Source organism: Meriones unguiculatus, chromosome 1, assembly GCF_030254825.1.
Source record: "Meriones unguiculatus strain TT.TT164.6M chromosome 1, Bangor_MerUng_6.1, whole genome shotgun sequence".
Lineage (NCBI taxonomy): Eukaryota > Metazoa > Chordata > Mammalia > Rodentia > Muridae > Meriones > Meriones unguiculatus.
In genome coordinates this window covers 72,367,900-72,392,631 of record NC_083349.1, presented here as the reverse complement: position 1 = coordinate 72,392,631, position 24,732 = coordinate 72,367,900, and the positions used below count along the sequence as shown (strand labels likewise).

The following is a 24,732-nucleotide window of genomic DNA, read 5'->3' as shown; positions in this document are numbered from 1 at the left end:
CCGCAGATCCACCTGGGAAAGGGCAGTGCAGGGCCTGGAGATCACGGGCTCGCGGGTAACTGGAAGGATCTGCTTTAAGAAACAACTTGATTGATTAGTACAAAATGTCAAGGCAATGTCCAAGTGCTGGCCCCCTGAGGTGACAAAATACCGGGTTTGGGGTAACCTGCCAAGCTCCCATGTCAGGATTAATTGGCAGCATATTAGTAACAAGCATGACGCAAGCTGGGCTATTGTTAGCCTGTCTCTCTGGCTTGTACGGAACGGTCACAGGAGAAACGAAGAAACCTTAATAATTCTACCAATTACTTCATCATCTGTGCACTTGAGTGCCTGGCAGCTGGAAACACTTGCAGTATTTAAACCAAGAGAGTGTACTTGTCGCCTAGGTAAAGCAAACACCTCTGGGGATGTAAGTGGAGAGTCCTTGGCTGGGAATCTGCGCGCTGTTCGCTCCAGTGCCCCGTGAAGACGCTCTGTTGCTGGGAGTCGCCACACACTGCTTAGCTCCAGCGCCTCAGCGAAGACCCTTTATGCAGTGTCTAATTGTAGGAGTTTTGCATTGGATATCAGGAGGGGGAGGCTCCCAGGATTACCAAAACCCACACCCTCTTTCTTTCTAGAGGGAAAGGGTCTCACATTGTACTCCAGGGTGACCTTAAATCTGTTTCATTCTGGCTACCTCAGTAGTCCAAGTGCTTGGATTTTACATATGAGTGAACATACCTTAATCGGGTTCAGTTTGTGTGTAGTCTTGTATGCATGCCTGTTACGGGGGTACAGTGTACATGTGTGAGTGTGTGTACAAGTGCCATTCCTCAGAAGCCATCCACCCTATTCTGAGACAGTGTGTCACTTGATCTGGAACTTTCAGATTGAGTTTGGCTGGTTGCTCCACAGACCACAGTAGGGATTTGCCTTTTTCTGCCTCCCTGGTGCTGGACGTGCGAGCGTGTGGCAGGTCCTCAGTGTTTGCTTGGCATGTTTTACCAGCTGAGCGGTCTTGCCAGAAAACAAGCCCAGCCTTGGGCCTGAGGTCGAGACACCACAGGTGAAAGATCACATGCTCAGTCCAGATCCAGCAGGACGGCTGCGGGCCATTGGCAGCAGTGCAGGCCCCATGTTAACTTTCTGTGAGCCCAGCAAAGCACATCTGTGTGTGAGACACGGAAGTCTACCAGGCGTTGATCCAAGACGTGCGTCCCCTCATGCCCGAGACAGCATTGCAAAGAGGAGCGGGAGAGCAGCTGTCGGGGTTGTGAAAGGTGTGGGTCAGGCCAGGCTTTGTCAGGAGGGTTCCTGCCCTGGTCAGCAATGCAGAGTCAGCCTGCCTGCTGCCCCTGCACCCCGAAATGGGTACCCACCAGTGCGCTCTCCTTCTTAGAGCTCATCAGTTCTGAGTGGTTCTCAGCAGGGTCGCCTGAACTCTTCATTCTAGTCAGAGGCAGAGCTAAGCTTACTGCATCTTTCGCTGCAGGCTGAATCTGATGGGAAGCCACCTAGGGCCAGATCAGAGGCATGTGGGAGGACGTTTGGTTTAACTCTTCCGTGTTATGCCTGGGACTATTGGCTAGGATCTATATTTAGAAGGCTCCCCTGCCTCCTCTGCCCCAGTACCTCATGGGTTCCAAACACAATCCATTTGTTCCAGATAGGGCCAGACCTGTCTAGAACTGGTTTTGAAACTTCCCAGCAAGAAGGTGATTATCCCAAACTGCTAAATACCCAGGGCTCTGCTGGTTGTGACCAAGCGCAAATTTCTAAGTGTCGAGTTTTCAAAGGAAAGCTGCCAGTGGGTGTTCTGTAAATCATTTGTGCCGGCAGACTGACCCCATTATGTCAGCTAATCCTGGAAATACAGGAGGTAAATTTAAATCTTCGAGCATGAAGCACTTAATCAATATTCTAAATGTTTTTCTTGCAATTTATGCTTGCAGAGCAATGGGGTGCTTTGGCGTCCTGTTAATCTTCTGTCGGTGAGGAGACACAAGAGAGCCCATGGTGGTAGGGCTTTGCCTGGTGAGCAGGCAGCCAGCCCTGGGGCCGAGAGGAGGGGCCTCGTTTCTACTCCAGGTCTGTCTGGAGCAGGCTCTTCAGACCTCTGAGTTCCTCTGTTACTTGCTTCACCCTGGAGAAGCCCCGGGTATTTCTCACACCTTCCTCCTAAGTGTGCTGGATAACCCGGGAGCTGTTTCCTGGGGAGGAAGCAGACCTATGGAGTCAGGTGGACCTGACTCCCGCCTCCTTGTTATTTTGTGTCAGTGAAGCAGGTTCCTTCACCTTTCTGAATTTCTGCTCTCAAACACAATTCATGTTTTGAGTTTCTGGCTTTTATTAAGGAACAGTTCAAGTGTGCACGGGGCCAGCCAAGCCCTTGGCACTTGGAAAGTGTCTGTACTCCTCACAGGTGTATTCAGTGCCTCGGAGACGTCTTGGGAATGCTCAAGCTGCTAAGGAGAGTCTGTTCTGAGGATGCGGGAGGAGGCCGCAGTAGATGCTGAAGCTCTTTAGATTTTGTTTTCTTATTTGTTAGAAGGAATTAAATATCAGCAGACAGCCAAGGGGTGGGTAGGGTTTTCTTCGTATTCTGGGCCAGGAAAGGAAGAGAACCCCGAAGAGAAAGGCCCAGGTCTTTCTTAGGGGGTTAGAACTGCTCCAGAGCCATCTTGGCAACTAGGTAATTCTCTCGGTAGCTCTGTCCTAACAGTGCTCCCTGGAGCAGCAGTGTAAGTCAGACCATCCAGCAGGTCAGGAAAGAGTCTGTCTGCCGAGAGCCTCGCTGAGCTTCTGACCAGTGCTGGCGTGGTCAGAAGTGTTAGCAGCAAACGCTCTTAGTTACAGAAAGAGATGGTGTCCCAGAACCGTCCCCGTCTCCAGGAGTCACAGCCCAGGGCTGGAGCTGTTCCCATTTCAATGTGGCGCAGTCTGGGTTTAAGATTGATTATCTTGATATTCTCATTTATAAAAGGTCATCCATCATAGGCTCTTAATAGCATGTGTGCAATCAAGGATTCTGTGTACTCAGTGTACATGCTTATAATCCCAGCTCTGGGAAAGCAGAAATAAGCAGATCTCTGGGGCCTACTGGTCAACCATCATAGCCTGCTTAGTGTGCTCCAGACCAGTGAGGGACATTGTCTCAGAAAGAAAGCAGATGGCAGCTTGAATTGCAGCACACAAGATTGTCATCTACATGAACATGTGTACATGAACCTTCACACGTGTGCAATCCACTCCTGCCCTCCTCATACACATACACAGGTGCACAAGCATATTAAAATTAGAGTGAAACAGTTTGGTGTTAATAAGCCCGGCTGTATACACCAGCGTCCATGAATGAGCCCAGAGTAGCCCCTGAAATCAGTACTGTTACCCTGTCTGTTTTTCGGACGAGACCAAGGAACAGACAACATTGACCAGGAGAGGAGATGTGCTAAAGCGAAATCTCCTCCGTGCTTTCAACGTGCCTGTCCGTGTTACCTAAATCAGAGGACTTTAAACATCTCGCTTCCCGCTAACGTTATTCATCACCGTAGATTAAATCAGTCCCTAAATTCTTGTTGAACATCTGGCACACTGAAGTGTCGTATGGCCCATAAACCAGCGGAGAGAGAGGTGACGATGACTGTTCTGAGGCCCGCTGGTGTGCCTCGGCACAGCCTGACCTCGGCCCTGCCGCCAGGCTCTGCTGTCAGGCCGTGGGCCACATGCAGACCGTTTTCAGATGCCAGCTCCGTTTCTGGGCTCTCCTCCCCTATGCAGTCTGACCAGCTGGTTACAGATGCAGACATTTGCAGGAGCTTCAGGCTCTGGTCACTAGAACGACTCATGGACTCAAAAAATTGCTGTTAACAGCTTTGTTGTAAAGGATGCAAAGCAGGACCGGCCAAATGACGGTATAAATAAGGTCCGGGAGGGCTTTCGTCAGGGATTTCTCAGGATGCCCTTCCCTGTGGACTGAGCACACAGTATTTTGTCACAGGAATGTGCTTTCTACTCACGAAGCTTCGTGCAAACCACTGGCTGATGTTTCTGTTGGAATTGCATTAAGTAGGAACTGAATCCCAACTGAAGATAACCGCCAGCCCTCCTCAGATAGTCTCAGGAGTCAGGTCAGCTTGACTCCTGGACTCAAAGCTCCGCCCCAGAAACCCAAGGTTGGCTTTTCTGGTTGCCGGCCTCCATCTTGAGGTATCTCCTCACACACACTCAGGTACTCTCTTGGGGCTGACGAGTAAAGACACTGTCAAGAATGCTGAAGGATTTACAAGTTGTCTCTCAGAAACAAGGGGAAAAGCCAGTCACACTCTTTCTTAGGCAGAAGGACACATCAGAGCAGGTTGTTTCAACATGGGGCTACAGGCCTCGACACATGCTGCCAGACTTGATGGAAGGAACTGGACTCGAGAGTGAGCCTGGCTCCCTCGGTGTCCTCCAGCCGTGAAAACCAGGGCAGGGTACTTATCCTCTCTGCCTCAACTTCTTACTAGTCGTGCTAAGTGTCACTCGGGAGGCCTTTCCACGCTGAGGCTCTGACTCCGGGGCCTGAGGTCGCAGGGACGTCAGAAGGTGCACCTGCACAGAAGCCAAGCTGTCCCAGGCAGCCTGCGGATCAGGTGTTGCGCTGCCTCCGGGCAGCAGCTGCTATCAGATTGTGGGCTTGTAAAAACTTAATTCAGGAAACCATTTCTTTGTATTGGCACGTTTGTATTGTAGCAAGCTTCGGTTCGGCATATTGTTAGACTACATAATGCCGTAATTTAAGATTATTTTATCAGCGGTAAAGGCTTTTTTGTAATTCATTTAAAAAGTTGTAATGGGCTTGAGCATCTTCAGTATAGTTAATAATACATCATTTTATAGCTGGCTGTAAAATTTCAGATTACAGTTTTTGCAATTGTGCAATTCTGTTTTATAGTTTAATAATTGTTCAAATGAAGGAGAATATAAAGTTCCTTAAAACCAATTTAATGACTTAGAAAAATAGCTTTTATCAAAATCCATTGCACACCTTTAATGAGCCCAGATGTCCCCCTTTCAACAGAGACCATTTTTCTCAACTAGATACCTTCCCAATTAAGCACACATAGCGCAGTAACTCTGGCTTACAATTTTCCTCTTCCCCCCTTTTATCCCTAATCTCCTGCAAATAGAATAAACCTATTTGTTGAGTGAGCAGCCAGGCTGGATAGCCTCAGCTGAGCAGACAATAAATTGCTTCTCTCTTCAGAAGTATTTTCCTTTTCATAGACATCTCCTTGATGACAGAGTCTCAGCTCCAGTTCCTAAGTCTAACAGAGACTCTTATTAACACTTGCAGATAGCTTGTTCTCCACTGTTTTGTAAAGTGAGTAGCAAAAATGGGAGCCTTGCATTATAATAATTTAAATATGTGCTGTCATTATGAGTCATAGAAATGTTAGCATACAGCATCAAGGAGAAGGGCCCATCTCACTTTGTCATTGAAACTGTAGTGTAGGTTACTGTAGTTTTGGAATATGGCGTGGGAATGTTGTTGGACAACCAGCATCAATACAGTAAGTGGCTGAAGGCCATGTCCACAAACAGGGTCTTGCCTTACAGAGACTCAGTAGCAGGGCCCAGAGTCCTGTGTGGCTCTCCGTTGACTGCACCTGGATCAGATCCCTGTCTACGGCTCGTGAAAATGGTACTTGCCAGAATACATCCCTTGCCACAGGGCTCTTTTCTCTCTGGGGTACAGTCCAGGGATCTGGGGCACTAGTTCATCACTGCTCTGTTTTCTCATGGGGTTAGATGGCTGTGCTTACTGATCCCATGGCCTGTGGTGAGTTCAGGCAACATTTCCATCCATTTTCCCAAAGACAGAATGCATTTTAGAGTCGTGTGTGTGTGTGTGTGTGTGTGTGTGTGTGTGTGTGTGTTCTGCCTGAGTGTGTGCCTGTGTACCACATGCATGCTTTGCCGGTGGGGGTATGATCTCCAGGTACTGGAGTTTACAGGTGGTTGTGAGTTTCCGTGTGGCTGTTAGGCTGTTAGTTCAGATCCTCTGGAAGAGCAGTAAGTACTCTTGAAACCGCCGTTAAAGGCATTTAAAGCCAATCTCTCTTAAGCAACCAAATGCAGCAGCAAGTGTGCTGAGGACGGGCAGAGGCTCATGCAGACGTGAGAGAGATGTCGGCCCTCCAGGTGATGGCGTGCTGGAGTTGCTGGTGGGGATGAGGCTGATGGACTACAGTGAAATTGGGGTGCCCCACAGACTGTGAAGAGTCCTCTAATCTCCCAGATGCTCTGATTTGTCCGCTCTCCTGGGGAGCCCGAAAGCCCCGCTGCCTTGGAGGGTTGGGATCATTAAACAGATGACAACCCTCCGGCTCCAGGCAGGATGTCCTATCACAGTTTTCTGTTCCTGGGTGACCCTTGTTGACCATGAGACAGGAGGACCTGTGCAGATAGGACAGCAAGATTCCTCTGGAAAGTAAACCTGAGCCTTTCAAAGCCGTCTGTTCCCTGCAGAAGTGGCTTGGGTTAAAGCACGTGTTTGTGCTCACCTGCACACTACATCTTCTCCCTAGTAGGCTTAAAACCCACCTGTCTCAAAAACTGAGATGGGGTCTGAAGACTCACTTCCATGTCACCACATTCAGGAAGGAGCCGTGAATCACCTGCCTAGGTTCCCGAGAGCAGCGTGGCCAAGCTCATCCGAAGGCCGGTAATGCGGCCTTGGACAATTGCTTAACCCAATTGCTGGGTAATAAACACGCTTAATAAAAAGGAATAGGATGTCTGCCCTATCTTGGATATAAATATGCTCTCTTGTTGCGGGAAACCTACGAGAAAACCTCTGAGTACACTTAGTCACATACTATAAATAAATCCAATTTCTTCAATTCCCTACTGACCTTTTATCCTTAGGACTTCCAACCATCCGTGCCTCCTTGGATAATAGGCTCCACAGCGCTGGAACATGGGACTCACTATGGAGAAATGTGCTCTGAACCTCTGCTTCCCCCCCGCCATTGCCTCTCTTATTTCAGGCCCTACAGGAGCCATATTATGGAAGACGCTATCTATAGGGGAAAATAAGTAATCGGGCACTGACAGATGTTGAGGGAGTTTTCCCTCCCAAATGGTTGTCTTTCTGTCCACTGCTATAATTCCAGGGACCCCAGAGATGATGCAGGGCGGTTACATCGTAGACCCTTTAGAGAAGAAAAGCCACTCGGCCTGAGCTGACCTTCAGCTTCTCACAGCAGCATTGGTTCCTAGTGTTCCTAGCATTAGTTCCGAGCATTGTTCCTAGTGTTGGGATTCGGGATTGGGAGGTCCTCTCAGCCCTGTTCCTGTCTGAGTTAGCTCTGTCATGTTGGATGTGGGACCCTGATCACTGCTGCCCCTGTAGTAATTGCCCCCGTAGTAAACCTCAGAACATCGACTTCTTTTGGAAGTTTCAAGTAAGAAATATGTGAACTAATGGTAGGGTTCAGATCAGGAGCCAATGTTTATGGGTGTCAAGGTCTGAGAAAGTGTGCTCCGATTTCTGTAAAAACCGCGCTCTGAACCCCCAGGTCCAACCTGCACAAAGGGAGCCACGTGGGTGTGCACGCGATTCGGAGAGTGAGACGCTCAGTAGATGCCTTCTGCTGACGTTAGGGTGACGTCCATGAGCCACGCCACACGCACTTCTCATGGGGGACAGCTAGAAATCTTTGCCAACCATATGCTTAGAAAATAGACGTTCTGCTATCGAGCCATTGCGCCATGGTGGCAGTGTTTGCACTACAGAATGCCCCTCCTCCCCAAGCAGACCGAACCAAAGTGTCTTTCACACATTGTTTAGCATCATTGTTAATTGGGCATAATTCTCAAACTACAGCCTGTAATTGCTTCTTGTCTGAATATCTTACTAATCAAGCAAGCTAACCATGAATAAAAGCACGAAGTTGTGTTGTGTATTTTGCAACCCGTGTTTACCACAACATGGGGAAGAACAAAACAAAGATGGCTGTGTGGGGTTATAAAACAAGAGGGAGCCAGCTGCAGCACCCTGGCGAGCTCCAGCCACAGCCACACATGGCTTCTCGCCACTCTGCCGCCGGTGTTGAATGACAGCGGTGGGCTTCGAGCATCCTTCCATGTACAGGAGGCTGATGGTGACACCGAGGGATGGCTAGCTCACAGGGAGTGTTGGCGTCTTCCTAGATGTATGTCTGTTTCCTGTATCTTTTGTGGCATCCATTTTTAAAATCTAAGGATGACCATGAACTACTTCTCTCTCAAGCTAAATTAACCTCATTTGCATTTTCTATTCTATTCTAATAATAATGTCCTGTCTCAATCCAAGACTGTCTAGAGACCACTGAGAGGATAAGGCCATGTCAACAGCAGCTTTCAAAGAATGTCGTGGAGCTTGAGAGATGGCTCAGTGGTCATGCACTTCACACCCACGCGAGGGCCTGAGTCTTAATCCCCATTGCTCATACAAAAGCCAGCGGCCTCTCTGTAACCTCAGCAGTGCAGGTCAGAGACTGGCCATCCCCAGAGCTTTCTGGGCCACCTGTCCAGCTGAACTGCTGGTTTCTGGGTTCAGCGAGAGACTCTGCTGAAAAATAAGATAGAACGTGACTAACCTGATGTCTGCCACTTGCATACAGGGATGCACACATGCCTCTGCACACGCGTATGTATACACGCATGCATTTCCCAACCCGATAAGCCAGTACCTGGACCAAGTACCAAACTATGGTAGAAGCTATCTTAACCGACTTTCACGCAACTCTCTGAGAAGCCAGCCTACCTTTCCCTAGATGTACTCACACGCAAAGCCAACTGAAGGTCCAAGCTTGTTCTGGTCTGCACACTAGTGCCCAGCACCCTCGTCCATTGCCCTCCCTGGCGGAAACGTAGGCATCCAGGGCCGAGTGTGCTTGCTCTCAGTTTGTTTATGAGAATACTGTTTATGAAACTTATTTCAGTAACTTGTAGATGAGCAGAATCACAATAAGGAGTAATTGATCTCAGACAAACTAGCTGAATACATGAGAAAACACAAGACTCCTCCTAGATTGTTTCCCCATCGCCTTGAAGGTTGTGAGGCCCCACACAAGTCTGACTAACTTCTAGATCTCCAGGATGCATTGTTGGGAGCCTCATCTATACAGGGTCCTCCTGGAGTCTGGGTCAGTCCAGCTCCTGGAAAGGAAGTCACCTCCGTTGACTTTTGTCACCCAGCCCTTTGACCAGGCGTGGCTTTCCCAGCTGGTAGAGCCTGCCACCCTGGGTCTTCAGGGCCCATGCTGGGTCTTCAGGGCCCTCGCTGAGGAAGGACCCTTAGCCTTCTAAGTGTGTCTCACGGTCAGAGGCCTTGGCCGAGGCTCGGGCAACGGTGATACATGTTCTGGGACAGGAGGATGTCAGGGTCACACGCAGGCTCCATGGTGGGACTGCTAAGCACAGCTGTGGCTAACCCTTCTGGGGGATGTTCCCAGTCCCTTCCTCTTCCTGACAGAGTGGAGAAGTGGGTCCCCTCCCTGCTAATAAGCACAGGCTCCAGAAGACAAATGGCCCGGAGGGCTCCAGGCAGCCGTATTTATGTGTTCACTTGCTTTGCAAAGCCGACTGCACTGCAAATTATTCAAGCCAGTGGCTACAAGCAGTTTTTTACCAAGTTTTTGGGAAGGTAAGTCTCAGAATAGACAGCAGAGAGATGTCAGGAAGGCTGGCCAACCGCTTGTGACCAGATTGGTAATGAAAAAAACCTCTCCAGTTCTCCCAAAAGTCAGAAGTCTGCAGAGCCGCAGACTGTGAAAGGCTGGAGAACACTGCAGTTCACAACTTCACCAGACTACCCAAAGGCAGCTTCTTCCTTCTGTTTCCTCTCTACGTGCAGAAGTTGATATGGGTAGATGCAGGTCATTTACACGGTGGACTCCTAACAAGAATGAACCATGAACGCCCATCATCAGGTGAATCTGCAATTCAAGTACCGTGAGGAAATAGGGCCTGTGTAGCCAGTTACCCTGTCGGCTTCCTCTGGGGTCAGGCGCACACCTCCCTCCCTCTGTTTGGTCCCACAAGAGAACGTCAAATACGCATATTCAAACTGAGAAGTGGCTTCAAGTCCTAGGCTTTCACTTCCGGACACTCGAGAAAGATCTCTCAGAACGTCTCCCCAGCCAGAGTCCAGCTCGTGCTGTAGAAGAGGCTCCTGTGCTAATGAGCTGGTATTGACAACTGTGATACATGCAGCCAGGTACTTAGTGAGAGCAAAGTTGATTGTGTTTTACAGCCTGCGATTTCTCTGTTTATTGCTTGTATTCTGTCATTAAGCAAACAGGCTCCTAATATAGCAAATCTCTAATCAGGAAAGAAGAGAGAGAAGAACCAGAGCACATTAATTATGACTGTTTGGCTGTAGCCTGGACAGTCTGTTGCTATTGGGTAGGGTGGTTTCTTCTGGTTTATTTCCTGGAGTTAGAGCAGAGAACGAACAGCTTTCTCCTGCATGGAGGAGAACAGAGAAATGTTCCATGCCCTGCTGGCTGACAGCTCCCTAAAAACCCGAGATTAAACACTGGCTTCCCCACAGAGATGAAGTCCTGGGGAAGCAAAGCCCAGGCTCTACATGGGTGCACTTTTAAGTCTCCAGTTCCATAAACAGAGCAGGCCTGCTGCTCACAAACCTGAGCTGTTCCCAAAGTCCTGCAGGGCCTGCTGCGGGCAGAAGCAGGTGGAGACCCCACTGCCGGCCAGGAATTACGCGTGTGCCTGTGTATTCCACAGTAGAGTGCGGCTGCCGCCAAGACTGGCTCTCCAGTTGCTGATGCCTGAGGTAAGAGGCAGAGAGGCCACTCTGACTCCAGGTACCAGAGGTTAACAGCATCTAATGCAGTTATTAACCCTCTGCTGCCAGGGACTGCTAGGGTCTGGCCTCCCAATTACAGCGCCCTGGAAATTCTATTACGTGACATGCCTGGACTTACTCATTACCACCAGGGACAGTTTTGTCACAGCTGCTGGAGGGACAAGCTTGTGGAGATTCTAAGGGCAAGTGTCTGCAGTTTTCTAGAATGTCAGGAAGGCGTTCAGAGCCTGTGTTCACCCATTTTGTCCTTGAGATGAAAGCTGCAAGGGACGGTATCTTTGTGGGCATTTTCTACAAAGCAGTCGGGAGTCTTCACCCAAACCGCAGGACTAGGGGTGAGCAGATAGGGATACGCTTTCCCAAAAGACACTGAAGAATTTGGAAATTTTCAGCCTACTGTAAAAATTGTTCAAATTAACCCTTAGAAAAACAGTTTTTAAAGACATACCCTATTTTGAAGCCTGTGACTACTGGGTCAGGGTCCATGTAGGTGTGGACGGCCTGAGCTCTGAGTCAGGTGATGTGCGCCCCATCATCGGGTAGCAGGGCGCCACAGGGCCCCTCCCCCCACACCCTGTGCCAGTGCTGTCTTTATGGAGCCCTTGGCCTTGCTTGTTCACGCATTGGTGATGACAGCTGTTTCCCACTTTCAAGCTCATTTTACTCTCTTCAAAGTCTCAGAAGTTTTGTGTGTGTGTGTGTGTGTGTGTGTGTGTGTGTGTGTGTGTGTGTGGAGGGTGTTCTTTTTAATGTCCTTGCTTCCATCTCAGTTTCCAGCAGTGAAACAAGACTTCAAGTATGTGGCAAGCACTCAAGTAACAGGTCCCTTGGCTTACACAGTGGGCTTTAAGACCCGTCTTCTCTTACGGAGATTCTGGGACTGCAGTGGGCTGTTCCTGATCCTCAGTGGTCACTGGGATTCATGCTGAGTACAAGCCTCCTAACCGTGCAACCAGCCACTGGGCACAGCTGTGTGGTCAGTTTTGCCTTCCCCCCCCCACCCACCTGCTCATCACCTGTGGGTCCAGTTCTGCCCTTCTGCTGCTCATCACCTATGGACAGGGTAACTAGATGTTTGGCCTGTAGTTAATTCCAGGGTAGGCCTGGATCCTTTGGCGTGCATCTCATCATGGGTTTGGGGGGGAGGGGCTTAAACATGCCTCACACCTGTGAGCAGGCCTTTGATTTTGCTGCCCAAGTGCCATCTGCCTTCACCTTTTCTTTAATACCACATACCTTACAGTGTCCCCGATAGGTTTGGGGTGCCTGCAGGACCATTGCATTATTCTACGCTGGCAGTGACATCCCCAGTATCAGAGCCCTCGACAGGAAGCTTGTCAAGTGCTTCCTGGCAGCAGAGCTGAGACCTGCCTTGGCCTTAGTGCTGGCCCTGGGAAGGCTACCACGGGAAGCCTCTCTGGGTAGGGCACCACATTCTCACTTGTATTAAGCATTTTGTGTAGTTAGGCTCCAGGATGGTCCTCCAGGCTACGAGCTAACTGGTAGAGGTGCTACTTTGGGGAGCAGGAGCCCATAGATGCTCCAGATGTGGGGTGTTGTAAGTGCATTTTCCAGAGCCAGTAAATAATCACAGCAGCCGTTCTTTGGGTGGCGCATGAGCTGACAGATTATTTAAGGCATGGTGACCTGTTGGAGAGCTTATGAACATTTTTTTGTTTTGTTTTGTTTTATTTTTTGAGACAGAATTTCTCTGTGTAGCCTTGGCTGTCCTGGACTCACTCTGTAGACCAGGCTGGCCTTAGACTCACATCAACCCACCTGCTTCTGCCTCCCTGAGTGCTGGCTCATAAACACTTAATTTGGTGTGAGGCCCTCAGTGATAGGGCACAGGTGTGTACTCATGTGGAGAAGCCCATGAAAACAGGCGGAAAGACAGCAGCCCTTTCTGGTTAGCTACTGGAAGGCCCGTCATAATCACCTAACCGTGGAAACATTGTCCCAAGGTTGTCCCTGGCTCCACAGTGACAGGATCACAGATTACAAGTATGCTGAGCAAATCCAGGCTCACAGGTGCGAGTCGGGTGAGAGAGACACCCTGCTGCGAGCTCGTGGAGGCCAGTGTCCACCAGTGTCCATGGAGGGGCTACTTTGCCGTGACCAGGTGACAGAGACAGCTTGAAGCCACATTGTATCACAGCCCAGGGGTCCACTGCCTCCCCAGACCAGTCAGAAAATGGATTGTCTGTCTCTTTTATCTTCTGTCCTAGTGAAGAAAATCAGAATGGAATGTGTTAGGACCATTCGGGTGTCTGGGAACACTTCCAAACTTGACAAGAAATGAAACCTGATGCTCTACGCGTTATTCTCTAGGTAGCCGAGCAGTGGATCAGGTGTGCTGTTATTATAGATTAAAAGGAGGCTTTTGAGTAAGTTCAATTCCGCTTCCAATTTCCCCTCTGATCTTCTTATACATAACATTTAGTGACCTTTGAACAGCCCGGGGTGCTTCACAGTGTCTTGTTCTTGAAGCCTGCTTAAAGGTTTCCATTTCATATTCACTGCTGGCATATGCAAATATAGGTAAAGATTATGATGCTTTCCCAGTGGCATTATGGTCAACAAATTACTCTTTGGGTGTGCGTGCTGTCATGTTAGCCTCGTGCATCTTTGGTGAGTCACAGCGGCTCACAGCACACAGGCAGCCCTCAGAGCCGGTTGCCCAGGCACCGCCTGATTCACAGGTGTTGCCTCTTTACCAGGGTTTGCCTTCCCGTCAGACAGGCTCCCATTGGTGTCAGGGCCACTGCTGTTCGGGCTAAGGGTGGGTATCATGGGAAGAGTTCCTGTGTGGATTTTGGGAGGACAAAGACTGAAGAAGTCTGTGATCCAGGAAAGAGCGTATTTTCGTCCACTGCAGAGTCTGGGTTGCATCCTGGCTCTATAGGCACATCAGCCGTTTAATGTCCCTGGGCTTGAATTGTCTGTTTGTAGTGTGAGTGTTGTACTGAGTGGGTAGTTTTCAAGGTCTGTTCTTTGCACTTTGTCTGAGTGATGGAAGCACCCCTGCCACCAAGCATAAGACCAATGGGGGAGTTGGTCCAGTAAGAGGAAGAGAGCTTAAGGCTTTCAGTGCTCAGTACTCTAGCAGCTGCCTTCGGGGGCAGTGTTTGAGTTTCTGGTGTGGGATTTGTCTCAGTTACTGTTGCATTGCTGTGAGGAGACGTGACCAAAGCAACTTAGAAGAGGAAGCATTTACTTGGGGACTTGGCTACGGTTTTGGAACGTTAGTCCATGATCCTCATGGCAGGGAGCATGGCAGCATGCGGGTGGGTGTGACACTGCAGCAGTAGCTGAAAACTTTGTGTCCTGACCCACAGACTTAGGCAGGCAGAGAAAGACAGACAGACAGTGGTCTGGTGTGGGCTTTTGAAACCTACCCCCCGGTGCACCTCCCGCAACAAGTCCTTCCTAACAGCTCACTGGGTGGGAAGCAAACGTTCAAAGGTATGAGACCACCGGCCATTCTGACTCAGACTGCCATAGGGTCTGTAGTGCTGCATGACTCCTGGAGGACGCACGTCCCGGAGGCTCTGCAGTATGCTTTAACCCCTCTGTGGAACTGTTGGCCAGGAAACAGGGAACCCCATGACCCCAGGAACTGGGTCCTTTCAGCTCCTCTGCCCCAGGCCCAGCGTTAGGGAACGTTGAGAGCTCCTTGCTATTTCTTGCCTGGGGCCAGGGGTTGGCAAATAAGCAAAGAAGAGGGTTTCCAGGAGTACCCATATTACTAATACATGGATGTGTCTGTTGTGATGTTTTAAAGCAAAAAGCACTTTCCTCAAATTAACACCCAGAAAGATAAATGAGTTGCCATGTCAAAGCTCTCTCTTCAGTGTCCCAGCCCTGACTGTGCTGTCCCTGAGACAGCTACTGGTGACAGGCAGCGACTGAGCTCTGAAATAGGACAGTCACAGACCTGGGAAGAAAGAACGCCAAATATCTCATTAATTTCTTATATTGATTTCATGTTCAAATGATAATACAGTTGGTTAAATAAAATATATAATTAAAATTAACCTTACCTGCTACCTCTTTATTAGGTAGGCACTTGAATGTTGTAAATTACACACAGGCTCACAGTCGTGGCTCCTGTATTTATCATCTCACTCTGCTCTAGACTGTTGATTAATGGATTATAATTAATTACTCTTCCCTATTATGTCTGAGAGCTTTTCTCGCCTTTGTCTCTCTCCAGGCACAGAAGCTGAAATCCAATGTGTCGGGCAATACACATCTCTGTCTTTCTGATGTAAGTGATATTTTTTTGTTATTGTTTTACCTTTATAAGGACATAGACTTTTGGCTCTGGGTATATAATATGTAATATCTGAATACCAATAAGGTCTTGGATACAGAAAGAGTCTCATCAGCCTCCGTGCTGATCTGCCTTTGCAGCAAGGTGCAGAACTAAGATTCAGTGCGAAGTTAGAACTAAATGCATAACTAGTGATGTTTACCAGAAAGGCAGCCTCTGCTCTAAGCCCATCGTTCCCTGCTGAGACTCTGTGACCAGTTACTTGAAGTGATTCTGCCTCCTGACACAAGGACCCAGCTCCTTTGACCTCACGTGAAGTCTTCCGTGGGGCGGGCTGGGGACTCGGGGAAAGGCTGGGGACTCGGGGAAAGGCTGGGGACTCGGGGAAAGGCTGTGGTGACTGTCTGCCCCGGCATTCTTTGTGGTCTGGCTGCCTCTCCTACACATCCCCAGATGCTTCTTCTGTGCCTTCACCTAGTGGGAAGAGCCAGAAAGAAGCCAGGAGTTTGTCACTGTTGGGCGACATAGGGAAAGACATAGAGGCTTAAACATTAGCCCCCCAGGCTTAAACCTTTCCCATCAGAAAGGAAGTGTGAAGGGGTGAGCAGCAAGCATCGGCCAGCTGTTGATCTAAAGGATCCACTTCTTACCCAACTTCACGTCCTCGTGAAACCAAAAGTTAGCCAGCTTAAGCTCAGTGGTTAAAGCTCAGGTCAGCTTTTTGCGAGGAGCTGGTCATTAGGGAGAGAGGAAGCTGGTAGAGAGCATGGGTAAAATACAACCTGATGGAGTGGGTACGTGCTGTGGCTGATAATGAAAACGTTCTTTTTTACAGCATGATTACGAAAAGGATGGTCTCGCTGGAGCGTCCAGCCACATAACCACAAAATCAATGGCTGCTCCTCCCAGCTGCGGCCGGGGTGCACTGCTGGTGGTTACCTCTCTGGCCACCCTGTTATCTCTATCATTGGCCGAAACATCGTAGCTGCATTCAGAAAACAATATGAAGAGACAAAAGAGAAAGAAAAGAAAAACAAGTAATCTGTTTCCTGTCCTCTTGTATATCTGAAAATCCAGTCTTAAAAGCTCGGTTTCATCCAACTGGAACTCTTTTGTTTTTAAGAAAGCTTCTTGTGACCCTTAGGGGCTTCTGTGGAACAGTTGCTGCAGGGCTAATTCCAAACTCAGAAGGCTCTGGGGCGTGGGGTTGCTCAAGGGGACCATTTGTACACGGGGCTGTGAAGCAAGCCGAGGTTATGTTTTTGATGGTGATGGTGATGGAGATGATGATTTTAACAGCTTAAACCCTGTTCTCTCCACTGGCTAGAGCAGGAGATGCGATTGATAAAGCTTCCCCCACATATTATGTGATGGCTTTGAATCCTGATGACATGACTGCAGCCTAATGTGGGTGGCAGGTGAAGGTCAGCCTCAGGAGTGGACTCTGTGGACTGTGACTTGCCCTATTGTTCACCTTTCTGTGTGTTCTCCATGGAGTGTGTATGTACCACACACAGTTTCGTGCTTTCCAGCAGAACAGAGAATCCCTGGTCACACCCAAATGGAGAACTGGTCATTTAGTCCAGTACAGGAGAGTGGGTGTGGCCCTCACACAGCATCTGACAGTTGACTGAGCTTTGCCTGAGTGAGAAGCCCTTAAACTCACAAGAGCGAGACATGCTGAAGCGCAGCAACTCCTAATGCTTTCCACGCTTACGAGGCTACATGGAGAGAAGGGGTTACTTTTCTCTTCAGTGATTCCAGATACTGGCTTTCTACATTTTGGAAGTAACGGATCTGTCCTCATTTTTAACTGATGCTTCAATACATGCCATGTGTTCTCCTCTCCTCGGTAGTCCTAGCTCCAGCACTGACTTCATGGATATGGTTCTCAAAAGCAGGTCCCAGTTGTGTGCACGGGGAGGAGGAGGCAGAGCAGCCAGCCCATGTCTTGTAGCTGTGTGCATGCGTGGAACAGGTTGTGCAGGTCGAGGGCGTCACTGTTTGATGGCTCTACTTGGCAGATGACACAGTCCCGGGCCTGACTCTATTTTCATGTTGTCTGGCAGAGGCCGTTGCTTTGGACTGGCACAGGGCTGAGATGGAGATGGGCTGCCTTCTCTTTCAAAGTTGACCCTTGCCAGGAGACAGTGTCTTTGTCCCTGACTGCAGCACCACGTAGCACAGTTTGGTTTTGAGGTCATCAAGCATCTTCTGTATCTGGTTCTAGGACCTTCATGATGGACAGTCCAGGCAAAAAAGGAATGGTAGTGTATGGATGTAGAGGGCCAGCATGGGGTCTGGTGAATTGGTTGGCGCAGATCCACAGGACAGGATGGGACTCTGACACCTGGTTTAGACCACACACACCATCTCCTGGAGTCTGCCTCCTTGCCTGAGCAGAGCCCTTAGGAATAGATCGAAAGTCTGCTCTGCATGGGCAGGTTCAGAATCTGCAAATGATTGTGTACTAGCAACCGTGCCTCCCCCAAAGTGAATACAGGAGAGGAGGGCCTTCCCCTCATTGAGTCCTGGAAGTATGATCTTGCTTCCCACCCTCAGACAGAGGGAGCCCTGGTGTATGCATTGTACAGACACCTACCGTGTTCTCTGAGGTCTGCCTTGGAGGAATGACAGTTCACCTGGGGAGGGCCTCTTTTGTTTTTTGAAGTGTATTTATATCCAAATGTTAATGAATACCAATGTAAATTACTCAGCAGCAACATTTTTTCCACTTCAAAGTGTCTTCTAGAAGAATGCATCCAACAACCAAGTGTACCTGACCTGATCGGTGGGAAGTTCCATGAAGACTTTGAATAAACACATTCCTTGTGTCGAAACATTTAGGATGTCAGTCATGAATGGAAGTACATCCCTTCCTGAGCATATTTCATTTTAATTGAGGTATATCCATCTATGTGCGCTGGACTAATTGCATATGGTTCAGATTGGACGTGATCCACCAGAGGAAGCTGTTGATCCCTCCTGCAGTACGCTGCGGCTCTAATTAGCTTCAGAGGACCGAGGAGGAAACAGGGGCTCCATGCTAACAAGGGCGGCCTTCAGCACGAACTCATAGATAGGCAACCTACAAATTAAACCTTGAAAATCTCTGTCACCACCACCACCAACAAAAAATCTCATTTTCTTTCAGAAATAAAAGTGTATCAGAGTTACCAGATTGTGAATTTGAAAAACAAGGTGCTGATTAAATAAGAGAGGGAAAGGCCTCATTTGGGGACACATGTCAGAGAGCATTACAAAACCGAACTAAGTAAGTAGTCCTGTCGTTCGCTGTGATCTCAGCTGGCCACTGTGAGCTTGAGAAAGTGATTTGTCGCAAAACCAGAGCAGGGAAACGTGGCAGTCTTCGTGTGCCTGACCTCCTCTGGAGCCCTGACAAGCAAAAGCTCCACTGCTTCCCGTCCCTCTTCGGTCCCTTGTCACAGACCCAGGGTTGGTCTGCTGAGGCTGGAGTCCCTGTTTTGCCAGTGCGACAGACAGCTGTGTCCACAGAGTGACTCAGAGCCCAGCCCTGCCCTGCTCCAGAGAGGGACCAAGGGCAGAGCCTCAGTGAGCAGAAGCACATCCATTCAGTTTGGTCTGAAATGTCCTTGAACAGATGCCATCTGAGTCTTTCTAAGAGCACAGGAGGGAAGGTGTGCTCAGCAGAGTGCACTAGGAAAGCATGAGGGTGGTGCACAACAGTGCTGGCCACTTATTTTTATCACATCTGATTTTCTTCAAATCTCTAACAGAAAGAGTAGACGTTGGAAATTGCATAGGCTATTTTTAATCGAGTAAAGCAAACTGTGTCTAGATGGAATTGGAGGGTGGCTTCCGTTTTATTTTTAAGGCAGTTCCATATCGTATAGTTAAGCAGAAATGTCTCAGAAGTTACAGCTTTTGAGTTCATCCCTGCACGAGCTCTCCCAAGGCCTGAGTTCAGTGTTTGGGCTGTACAGGGCTGTCTGTGCCTGTAAGTCAAGGGTAGGTCACATTTCCCATGAGCTTCCTTGTCTCCATATCAGCCACCCCAGAACACCCCGTCTGCTGGGTCAGAGAAATGAGAGAGGGGGAAGTGTGCTTGAGTCTGTAGTTAGGAAGAGACGTGAAAGCAGAGGAGGGTTGTATAATTAGCAAATTGTTTTCTTAGATTCCCACATAAACACACTTCAGTCATTGCATACAGTCGACTCAGAGGGGCTGTCCTGTGGAGTGTAAGTTTTTATTCATACAGTCAGACACGCAGGGCTTGTTTGAATCAGTGTGGGGCAGAGGGCTTGCTTAAGTGAGTTCACAGTCTGACTTTGGAGTGCTGTCTTGGTCTCTGAGACTCGCAGCCCTGCCTCTCCACTGATCTTACTTGTGCTCTTTGCCTAAGCAAATGAGACCTTGGGAGACGCATCTCTGTAAGAAAGGCCACAGACAGTGGCAGTTGATGAGTGGATCACCGTGACCTGGGCACCACGGGGCCCATGTGCCCTGAGCTCACAGGGTTTGGAGAAATGCAGCAGAATCCAGGGCAGCAGGGAGCCGCCATGGGGGGCAGCTCTCCTGACCTTCTCACTGGAGGGCCTTTCTCCTGATAAAAGAGCCAGTGTCCTGAAACAGCAGGAGGGCCTCTGTAGACAGGAAGCTGGGGTCAGTGTCTGGGTGAACTGAAAACCAGCTGATGTGGCCAGCTAACCTTCGAAGCTACGTTTTTCTTTTCCTGAGCAAGGGAAGCTCACATCTTTATCTGACTTGTCTTGAGTCTGACACAGCTTTTCTTACTGAGCGAGTTTAAGTTTGTTGTCTAGGATTCTTCATGAATAACTGTTGCCTCAGAATAATAGTCACTGCAGAGGCCTTACTCCCATGGGGTTTGCCTCCGTCCTGGCATCACTCCGTAGAATATTTATCTCCCGAGGAGAGCTGTCTTCAGCTGCAGTTGGTTCAGTTCCCTTCCTGTTCGTTACTGAAGCCCTTGGGTTCCCTTTCCTGTTATCTGTGTACATCACACAGTCCCTCCATCTCTCCTTCAGCCATCACCCTAAGTGCCGCCAGAATCCACCACATCACACAGTCTCCTCCATCCCTCCTTCAGCCATCACTCTAAGTGCCGCCAGAATCCACCGTGTGCCATCATGTGTTCACTGTATGAAAGGAGACCTATCTCGGGAGCCACCGTTGCCTCCTCTTGAGATCCCCCTTCTCTTGGGGTGTCCTGCCACTTACATCCTAAAGGGAATCCCTTTGCTACTCCTGGGGCTCTCTGATGGCCCATTCTTCTTCCTGGAGGCGGCTCAGGGAGCCTGTTCATCTGCATGTACCACCTGCATTTCTGATGAGTTCTGAGACCCAGCCCAGAGGGGTGGAGAAGGCATGCAGACCCAACTCCAATAAAGCGCCTGCTGAGTGCTGCAGCCTGCTGATGGCCGCCAAGGCCTCAGAGGGGTCTGTCTCCAAGCTCATTTGACCCACGCAGCTGTGACTTGGGCTGCCTGCCTCTGGCAGGTGCCAGTGTCAGCATCTTGTCCCACTGCCATGAGGAGGAGCTCATTCTCAGTACAGGGCAGCTGCAGAGCTCAGCACCGGCATCAATAGAAGGATTCTCTGCGCTTTCTCTCTTCAGCAGTCTGCAACTTTCTTACTAGTCCCCACTTTTTATTTTATAGAAGATGCTGGGAGCCTGACCGGAAACGAACAGCTTGAGTCTGAACACGGCTCTTCCCAGTTCATTGCCTCCCCTTGGAGGCACAGCCCCATAGTAGGTACTTTAACCAAGACACCTAAGGGCTTCATTCTGCTCCATGACAGCGGGGGCCTCCAGTCACATGCCTGCTCTGGCCTTGAATGGCCCTTACGGTAGACTCTTGAGGTACTGAGATCGCCCTGAGTGGAGGAAGGTGCTCAGATGACCATGCCTGCTGGGTGCCGAGATGGGAACACGTATCCCCAATGTGACCATCTGATCCCAACAGACCTGTGCCTGCAGAGCAGTGAGCCCGCAGAGACCCAGCCCTCGTTAGATTGGCAGACTGCTACAGTCCTGCAGCCTGATACCATCCTTATAGTTATTGGACTATGGGTATGGTCTCCAAGAGGCGCATCTCCATCCCTCTGGACACAGCAAAGCTGGCCTCTGTGTGGGGGACACAAACGTACCCCGTGGTCTGAGCCGCAGATGGCCATGAGCTTGGCTGCACAGGTGCGCCAGTGTGGGTGTCTCAGAGGTCCGAGCCGGCTGCAGGGCAAAGGCAGGAGGGCCGCAGAGCTGCTTTGGGTGGGATGGCAAAAGGCAGTGCTGCTTTAGAATTAACCGAGTTAGCGTGCAGAGCCACGGCTTTCGTGGTTACATTTTCATCCACACGTCAGTGTGTTACACTTTTTCTCATTCTCCTTTCTCTGCTTTCACTCCCCATCCTACTGGTGCTGTTCATCAGGGTCCATTTAAACAGCAAAACTCTGGATGTGTACAAGGAACATGGGTGCCCACCACATGGAACACAGACCCCTAAGTTCATGGGACAACGAAATGGAAAGTCCTAATGCAAGCCCTGTAGGAAACCCAAGGTTTCTTGTTTTTACTAGTAAAGAGCGGCACCGGAAACAGGTCAGTGTGGTGGTGGGTGTAGGGCCAGGAGAAGGCAAACAGCGCCTCCTTACACACTGGATCTCCAATACCACCAGCTCCCCCGCCCCACCTGTCTCCATCTCCTCATCCAGGCAGGGATCATCTAGGCATGAAAGGTGGGCTTGATCTGAATTTGGATTTTTACTGTTCAGCTGCAGCTGAGAGAGAGGGAGAGGAGAGGGCAAATCACAGACACCCTGCCTTCCCTGGCTGGGGCTTTGCTGCATTCAAGCCCTTCTGCTGTAGTTTTCTGGATTCAGAAAGAGCTGGTGTCCTCAGAGAGTTGGAAAGTGGCTTCAGATCCCCAAATCCTGAGCCTTGCAGCTTTCCTAATGATCTACCTTTTCTCTTCTCCCTCACCCGGGGAACAAGGGAATGCTGTTCATCACACAGCTTGCTTGAAAGAGTTTCCTGCCTTGTGCACATTATCCCTTGATATGGAAATTATTTTCTCCGTTTAATCCGGCTCCTGCTGGGAAGCTGTGTGGGATTTGGGATGCGGGATTTTCTCTTGTACTTCCCAGTGCTGTGGTGCTGGTGCATCTTCTCCTCCTAACTCGAGGGCATGTCTCAGATGCTGCAGTTCTAGGTCATGCAGGTGAGCTATGCAGGTAGAGGCAAGGACAGCTTCTGGTCCAGAGGGTAGTTTTAGAATTCTGACCTGAGCAAGGGTCCAGACACCAGCCTCCTGAGAGCCAGGGGAGAAGAGTGAGCGTGGCAAAGGAGTCGGGTAAGGAGAGGCAGGCTGTCCATGTTATCTTGGCAGCCAGGGTTCCTGGGGGGAAATTGCTGAGCTTCGAATCTTCCCAGGTCGCCCACACGTCTTCACAGCTGCGTGGACTGCTTTGAGCTTCAGAAGACCACTTGCGCATGGAAGGACACCGTTTTCTGTGTGAACTCTGGCACAGGTTCTGGGATGTTTGAATTTTTTGTTTGCCTCTTTCTTGCTCAAACCCTCCAGAATGTATGTAGTTCCTTTGGCCCCCTCCACCCCAGATACCATAATAAACATTCTTTTCTTTTATATAAAACAGTGGTTTGCACTTCTTGTGTTGGTGACAACATCCCCAACAGAGGCAACTTTAGGGTTTACGTCAGCGTGGCGTTTGGGATGGCACAGTCCTCTCTGAAGAACCGTGATACCAGAATGTGGGCTGTGACTCCTCACAGCTCTGTGGGTCAAGAATCAGAAAATTCAGGCTGGAAGTGGGACCAGACCAGAGCCCTCAAGGCCCACCATCCAGCAACCCATGTCCTTCCGCTAAGCCCCACTTCCTAAAGGTTCTGGAACCCCCTAAAATAATGCCACAAACTGGGGACCACAAGTGCAAAGACACAAGCCAGTGAGGAACCTGTCACATTCAGACCATAATGGTTACCATGATGTCTTTTGCTTCTACCCTAATTTTAGAAAATTATGTTAATAAAAAAATTCTTTTTTGAAAGTCTCACTGTGTAGCCCGGCTGTCCTGGAACTTGCTGTGTAGACCAGGCCGGCCTAGTGGAAAGCTCGGCCTGCCTCTGTGTCTCCAGTGCTAGAATTGGAGCTGTGTGCAGCACCACGCCCAGGAGGCTGACACCCAAGAGGTACAGAGATCTACAAGAGGGGGACACCGTTATTCTGGCGTGGCAGAGCATAAAGGACACAATGCAGTTAATACAGGCTTTGTGTCATTGCTTCCCAATGTGGACACTGCTGGCATTTGTGAGAGGAGAGGTCCTGGGTGGAGAAGATGGATCAGGTCCTGGCCGTCGTCAATGTTTGGCAGTATCCCTGGGCACCCTGTCTTCAAACACTTCTAAACGTTGCTGAGTGTTCACTTCGATGGGCCGAAATGACATTTTAGACCCAAAATGATGGCTCACTTGAAAGTTCCGAGAGGAGCTGGTTTAGTGTAGGGGCCACAGCTGACATTTATATTGTCTGCTAAAAGCAATTTTATAATCGCATCATTGGGATTCATCATTGGGTTTCCGTCATATGCAGTGAGTGACTCATATAGATTTACAGATATTCTCTTTATAATAGACAGCTGTTTAGAATGGCGATTTTTTGTTATTTTGTTTATTCACTTTAAATCCTGATTGTAGTCTTCTCTCTCCTCTCAGTCCCACCCTCCCTCCCTCTTCTTATCCCCTACTTCTCAGAAAAGGGGAGCCTCCCCAGCAACCCGCCCAAGCACGTTGTCTTCCCCGTGGTGAGGCAGCCTCGCCAGGGGGAAGTGATCGACAGGCAGGCAGCAGAGTCCATGTCAGAGACAGCCCCTGCTCCCTTTTCTAGGGAACCCATAAAAGACCAAGCTGCCCACTGGGTACATCTGTGTAGGGGCCTACGTCCAGTTCATGAAGAGTCCTTGGTTGGTGCTTCAGTCTGCATAAGGTCCCCTGGACCCTGGTTAGTTACGTTTGTTAGACTTCCTGTGGAGGTCCTGTCTCCTCCCTTTGTCCTCCCCACTCTTCCACAAGTCTCCAGGATGGGATGTTTTTCTTACTTACAGCATGTAGGTCAGTGCCTGGTCAAGGAAGTCACTTGAGGGCTCAGAGTCTTCTCTGTAATAGGACCTGGAGATGGCTACCCCAAAGTTCTCTTATCCTGGTGAAGTGGCTGTCACTTGTGTCCTTTTTCCATCAGGACTGGGTGAAGCAGGATATTTAGACACAGTGCCATTATAGAAGTTTTCCACTGCCGCATGCCTCTGTACTCACTGTTACAGCCTGAGGGGCAGGGAGTACTGGCTGCTGTGTGCCACCGAGGCAGGGCGCCTCCTCTGGGTTTCTCTGGGACCACATTATTAACATATGCCTGGTACTGTGGAGTTCACAGCAGCATTTTCATTCATGTATGTAACATGTCTGATCACCTTCACTCCTGTTTACCCTGTCCATACATGTATGGAACATACATTGATCACATTCACCCCTCATTGCCCTGTCCATACATGTATGGAACATACGTTTGATCACATTTACTCCTCATTGCCCTGTCAGCCCACT

General features: G+C 49.5%; 1 protein-coding gene across 3 annotated transcripts in view; it reads left to right on the top strand.

Annotated features, from left to right (window-relative positions):
• Gfra1 (GDNF family receptor alpha 1) overlaps nucleotides 1–23,050 on the top strand; it is a 199,262-nt gene extending 176,212 nt beyond the window's left edge. For all 3 annotated transcript variants that reach the window (XM_021639199.2, XM_021639198.2, XM_060391744.1), the window contains 2 exons: nucleotides 15,060–15,113; nucleotides 15,955–23,050. In XM_021639199.2, the coding sequence (XP_021494874.1) occupies nucleotides 15,060–15,113; nucleotides 15,955–16,104 (204 nt within the window). In that variant the 3' untranslated portion in view covers nucleotides 16,105–23,050. The remainder of the gene's footprint in view (nucleotides 1–15,059; nucleotides 15,114–15,954) is intronic.
• The last annotated feature ends 1,682 nt before the right edge of the window (nucleotides 23,051–24,732 follow it).